General features: G+C 55.5%; 1 protein-coding gene across 1 annotated transcript in view; it reads left to right on the top strand.

Annotated features, from left to right (window-relative positions):
- The first annotated feature begins 6 nt into the window (after positions 1–6).
- The window catches only part of SLC27A4 (solute carrier family 27 (fatty acid transporter), member 4), a 23,795-nt gene continuing 17,457 nt past the window's right edge, over positions 7–6,344 (top strand). Inside the window, exons 1-3 of the mRNA XM_011931283.1 lie at positions 7–15; positions 1,666–1,832; positions 3,984–4,378. Coding sequence (XP_011786673.1) covers positions 1,672–1,832; positions 3,984–4,378 — 556 coding nt within the window. The 5' untranslated portion in view covers positions 7–15; positions 1,666–1,671. The remainder of the gene's footprint in view (positions 16–1,665; positions 1,833–3,983; positions 4,379–6,344) is intronic.

The raw sequence follows: 6,344 nt of genomic DNA, 5'->3' as shown, positions 1-6,344 counted from the left end.
CGGAGCCGACGCCGGGTGAGCACAGACCGGGCCGATGGGTTCCCGGGTGGGGAAATGTGCCGGGCCGAGTCGGGCGAGGTGGCGGTGCGGACCCCAGGTGGGGGGCGCGCCCTGCGGCGTTGTTTCCCGGACAGACCCACTGTTACCTTGCTGTCTAGGGGCGAGGGCGGTACGCGTGACCCGGGATAGGGGCCCGAAGGAACTGGTCACCCTCTTCTGGCCTCTTCTTGCCCCATCCGCCATCCTTCCAGGACAGGTTCCTGTCCCTCTGCTGTGGCGGGCTATGGGAGGCCACAGATCTGAGGATCCTGGACCCTGGAGTTGGGGTTGAGGACTCTGCTTCAGTTCCCCCGCCCCCGGCTTTTGCTTTTTGCGAGGGGGCGGGGGAGATGGTGTCCCAGGGCTTCTTGTGGTCCAGACCATTCCCTCATCCTGGCTTGGAGGCTCTCAGGCCATTTCACATTTGTGACCTTCATCTACTCCCAAGAACAGGAAAACGCGGAGAAAAACAGCCCCATCAGATGTCCCCTTGAGCAAGTCCTCAAAGCTCCAGGAATAGAATCCAAGAGTCCTAGCTTAGACCAGCCCCTGAAGCACAGTAAGTCTTTCGCCTTCCCCTAAGTCCCAGACCCCAAAGATTCATCCGAGTGTCTGTGTGTTGTGGGGTGGTATCTTCAAGGTCCTCCTCGCCTCCCTCAATCAGCTTTGCCCCTGGGCGGTCGCCTCTCAAGCACCTCCAGGCTCTAACTCGTTTTCTGGGTCGCCCTCTATCGACCAGCAGACGCACTGCGATGCCTGAGCCTGTGGGCAGGGACCGAGCAGGGTATCTTTTCCAGGGAGCTGCCCCTTTGACTTGGCCTGGTCATCCACAGACCCTCCCTGGGTCTCTGGGTGGGGAGTCGAGCCAGATACTTTTTTTTTTTTTTTTTTTATGAGACGGAGTCTTGCTCTGTCTCCCAGGCTGGAGTGCAGTGGCACAATCTCGCCCCAGTGCAATCTCCGCCTCCCGGGTTCAAGCAATTCTTCTACCTCAGCCTCCTGAGTAGCTGGGATTACAGGTGTGTACCACCAAGCCTGGCCAATTTTTGTATTTTTAGTAGAGATAGGGTTTCGCCATCTTGGTCAGGGTGGTCTTGAACTCCTGACCTCGTGATCCGCCTGCCCTGGCCTCCCAAAGTGCTGGGATTACAGGTGTGAGCCACCACTGCTGACGAGCCAGAGGCTCTTAGTCGATACCCACCCCCAGGCCATCTGGTTTAGAGACCTTGGATGTCACAAGAGTGAACTGTCCTGTTTTGGCTAGAAAAGCCTCTTAGAACACGTCTCCCTATACCCATTGCACAGAGGGCAGAGACTAAAGTCTAAAATGTGAAAGGGTCTTGCCCAAGGTCACTTGGAGAAAGGTAGGCAGAGATGGGACTATGAGATGAGAACCAGCCTGCTGCTTCTCACACTTGGAATTCCTCATCTCAAGTGCCAAGCCCCTAGCCTGCCCCCCTCCCCCCCACGCCATGCCTGGAAAGGGACCCCTGTGATCAGTCACCCAACTCAGTATGGCTAAGCCTTACCACAGGCTGTCCCCTTGGGATCACAGTGGCCTGGCTGTCTGGGCTGGGAGGTAGGAGACCTGGGTGTTTGGGTCCACTAACTGCTCTGTGTCTGCAGGCCACAATGCTGCTTGGAGCCTCTCTAGTGGGGGTGCTGCTGTTCTCCAAGCTGGTGCTGAAACTGCCCTGGACCCAGGTGGGATTCTCCCTGCTGTTCCTCTACTTGGGATCTGGAGGCTGGCGCTTCATCCGGGTCTTCATCAAAACCATCAGGCGCGATATTTTGTGAGTACCTGGGCCAGCCTTTCCTGGGGTCTCTCACACTACAGTGAGCTTCTGGTCCCCCAAGTCTCCCCAGGCCAGACCTCAAGGTCTCTACCAGCACAGGGCAGTTGAGCTGAGTTCCAGAACAGCAACCTCTGCTCCACACCCTTCCCCTGGCAATGGTACCTGGTACCTCCATCTCCAAGGTCAAAGTCTTTTCCCAGGGAATCTCCCTAACTTGAGGCTCCTAGGCCTTGGGTAGGCTTGGCCTAGGACACATATTGAACACCAAGTGTGTTGAGACATCTGTAAGGGGTCCTGAGAACTCTGTAAGTTTGTGAAAGGGTAAAGAGGAACCTTGGGGAAAGGCCCTGCCCTCAGGTTGGCAGGGGTGCAAGATGGCACAGGGGGCACTGAGTTCTAGAGCAGGGCCCCTACTCAGATGTCTGGGATAACCTGCTCCCCAAAGAAAGCCAGATATGCTCCAAGGGACATCCTGTACCAGAAATACTTATTCCTGCTTGTTCTCTACTAGGTGCCAGGCTAGCTTTGGGGTCCAGAGAGGAATAAGGCAGACCCCATCTGCCAAGCTCAGATTGGTCAGGAGAAAGAAAGAGATACAGCACATCTGTAAACTGGCAGTCCCATGTGGGCAGAGACCCTGGTGCAGAGACCCTGGTGCAGTGTTGCTCACTACTGTGTCTCAGCACCTAGTTCAGTGACCCACACCCAGCACAGGCAGCTCAGCATTTGTCAATCTGGGTTGATTACAAAAGAAGGCACGGAGCGGCACACCAGGAAGGGTGGTAACTGTGGGAGCATGGAGCAAGGAGAGACAGCCTCCAGCCAGGAATCAGAGAAGGCCTCCTGGAGAAAAAGTGGCTGTACTTGAGAGGTGCCTTAGTGGTGGTGGAAGGAGATGAGTCCCAACCAGAAGGCACAGCACCAGCAACAAAGCCATGGAGTCCAGGGCTGGGCGCAGTGGCTCACACCTGTAATCCTAGCACTTTGGGAGGCCAAAGTGAGTGGATCACTTGACCTCAGGAGTTCGAGACCAATCTGGGCAACACGGCAAAACCCCATCCCTACCAAAATACAAAAAAATTAGCCAGGCACGGTGGTGTGCACCTGTGGTTCCAGCTACTTGGGAGGCTGAGATTGGGAGCATCATCTGAGCCTGGGAAGCGGAGGTTGCAGTGAGCTGACATTGCATCACTGTACTCCAACCTGGGTGACAGAGTGTGACCCCATCTCAAAAAAAAGAAGGCCAGGCGCAGTGGCTCACGCCTGTAATCCCAGCACTTTAGGAGGCTGAGGCAGGCGGATTACGAGGTCAGGAGATCGAGACCATCCTGGCTAACACAGTGAAACCCCGTCTCCACTAAAGAATACAAAAAATTAGCCAGGCGTAGTGGCGGGCGCCTATAGTCCCAGCTACTTAGGAGGCTGAGGCAGGAGAATGGCGTGAACCCAGGAGGCGGAGGTTGCAGTGAGCTGAGATTGCACCACTGCACCCCAGCCTGGGGCAGAGCAAGACTCCGTCTCAAAAAAAAAAAAGGTGGCGGGAGTGGGATGTTGCCAAGTGATTCCACAAAGTTATTGAACATCTACTCTGCCTGGCACAGAACCCAGGGGACAGCGTGTTGTATAAGACAGAAGCCTATCCCAGCTAGGCTCACAGGGAGAAAGACTGGACAGACCAGTAAACTCATTCTTTATTTACTGTGGTCATGGTGGGTGGGGGGAGCAGCTGGACTGTGGGAGGCCCCAAACAAGGAGTTTGGACTTTTACAGGAAGCTCTGGAGACCTAGGAGGTTTCTGCTGGAGCAGCGGGCTGAGAGGGTAGGAGTTGAACTCTGGAGCCAGGGAGGCCTAGAGTTCAAATCTCAGCTCAGCCACCCTCCATCCATGAAGCTTTGAGCAGGCCACGGCACCACGAGAGCCTTGATTTCCTTCTGCGTAAGGGAAGATAGGAATCATACGAACTCTCAGTGTTATTGAGCGGCATCAGTAAGACGGTGCACGTTCCCAGCAGGAGCCGGGAGATGGAAGTGTTGTAGGGCATCTGGCTCATGAAGCATAGGCTGGCAAAGCAGCAGCCTGGGGTAGAGTGTCAGGACCCCTCACTCCCAACCATGGCAGGCACAACGCCCTCTCTTGCTCACACACAGTGGCGGCTTGGTGCTCCTGAAGGTGAAGGCGAAGGTGCGACAGTGCCTGCGGGAACGGCGGACGGTGCCCATTTTGTTTGCCTCTACTGTTCGGCGCCACCCTGACAAGACGGCCCTGATCTTCGAGGGCACAGATACCCACTGGACCTTCCGCCAGCTGGATGAGTACTCGAGCAGCGTAGCCAACTTCCTGCAGGCCCGGGGCCTGGCCTCAGGCGATGTGGCTGCCATCTTTATGGAGAACCGCAATGAGTTCGTGGGCCTATGGCTGGGCATGGCCAAGCTCGGTGTGGAGGCGGCCCTCATCAACACCAACCTGCGGCGGGATGCCCTGCTCCACTGCCTCACCACCTCACGTGCACGGGCCCTTGTCTTTGGCAGCGAAATGGCCTCAGGTGAGCCCCAAGGGGGTGAGGGACAAGCAGGAACTCCATGGGATCTTACACTGACCACGGCTCCCTTCCAGCCCTGCCGAGGCTGTGTGGGTCAGTGGTTAAGGGCACAGAGTGGGGTCAGACAGCTTAGGCAGTGCCACGAGTAAACTGTAGATCCTGGGAAAGGGACTGATTTCTCTGAGCCTCAGTTTCCTCATCCGTAGTTCCTACTTCATACTGTTTTCAAAAAGGTACTTCAGGCTGGGCATAATGGCTCACACCTGTAATCCCAGCACATTGGGAGGCCAAGGCAAGAGGATCCCTTGAGCCTAGGAGTTTGAGACCAGCCTAGGCAACATAGTAAGATCCTGTCTCTACTAAGAAACTTTTTTTTTTTTTTTTTTTTGAGACGGAGTCTTGCTCTGTCGCCCAGGCTGGAGTGCAGTGGCACAATCTCGCCCCAGTGCAATCTCCGCCTCCCGGGTTCAAGCAATTCTTCTGCCTCAGCCTCCTGAGTAGCTGGGATTACAGGTGTGTACCACCAAGCCTGGCCAATTTTTGTATTTTTAGTAGAGATAGGGTTTCGCCATCTTGGTCAGGGTGGTCTTGAACTCCTGACCTCGTGATCCGCCTGCCCTGGCCTCCCAAAGTGCTGGGATTACAGGTGTGAGCCACCACTGCTGACGAGCCAGAGGCTCTTAGTCGATACCCACCCCCAGGCCATCTGGTTTAGAGACCTTGGATGTCACAAGAGTGAACTGTCCTGTTTTGGCTAGAAAAGCCTCTTAGAACACGTCTCCCTATACCCATTGCACAGAGGGCAGAGACTAAAGTCTAAAATGTGAAAGGGTCTTGCCCAAGGTCACTTGGAGAAAGGTAGGCAGAGATGGGACTATGAGATGAGAACCAGCCTGCTGCTTCTCACACTTGGAATTCCTCATCTCAAGTGCCAAGCCCCTAGCCTGCCCCCCTCCCCCCCACGCCATGCCTGGAAAGGGACCCCTGTGATCAGTCACCCAACTCAGTATGGCTAAGCCTTACCACAGGCTGTCCCCTTGGGATCACAGTGGCCTGGCTGTCTGGGCTGGGAGGTAGGAGACCTGGGTGTTTGGGTCCACTAACTGCTCTGTGTCTGCAGGCCACAATGCTGCTTGGAGCCTCTCTAGTGGGGGTGCTGCTGTTCTCCAAGCTGGTGCTGAAACTGCCCTGGACCCAGGTGGGATTCTCCCTGCTGTTCCTCTACTTGGGATCTGGAGGCTGGCGCTTCATCCGGGTCTTCATCAAAACCATCAGGCGCGATATTTTGTGAGTACCTGGGCCAGCCTTTCCTGGGGTCTCTCACACTACAGTGAGCTTCTGGTCCCCCAAGTCTCCCCAGGCCAGACCTCAAGGTCTCTACCAGCACAGGGCAGTTGAGCTGAGTTCCAGAACAGCAACCTCTGCTCCACACCCTTCCCCTGGCAATGGTACCTGGTACCTCCATCTCCAAGGTCAAAGTCTTTTCCCAGGGAATCTCCCTAACTTGAGGCTCCTAGGCCTTGGGTAGGCTTGGCCTAGGACACATATTGAACACCAAGTGTGTTGAGACATCTGTAAGGGGTCCTGAGAACTCTGTAAGTTTGTGAAAGGGTAAAGAGGAACCTTGGGGAAAGGCCCTGCCCTCAGGTTGGCAGGGGTGCAAGATGGCACAGGGGGCACTGAGTTCTAGAGCAGGGCCCCTACTCAGATGTCTGGGATAACCTGCTCCCCAAAGAAAGCCAGATATGCTCCAAGGGACATCCTGTACCAGAAATACTTATTCCTGCTTGTTCTCTACTAGGTGCCAGGCTAGCTTTGGGGTCCAGAGAGGAATAAGGCAGACCCCATCTGCCAAGCTCAGATTGGTCAGGAGAAAGAAAGAGATACAGCACATCTGTAAACTGGCAGTCCCATGTGGGCAGAGACCCTGGTGCAGAGACCCTGGTGCAGTGTTGCTCACTACTGTGTC

Source organism: Colobus angolensis, unplaced genomic scaffold, assembly GCF_000951035.1.
Source record: "Colobus angolensis palliatus isolate OR3802 unplaced genomic scaffold, Cang.pa_1.0 Scaffold9, whole genome shotgun sequence".
Classification (NCBI taxonomy): domain Eukaryota; kingdom Metazoa; phylum Chordata; class Mammalia; order Primates; family Cercopithecidae; genus Colobus; species Colobus angolensis.
This window is presented reverse-complemented; position numbering and strand designations above follow the sequence as displayed.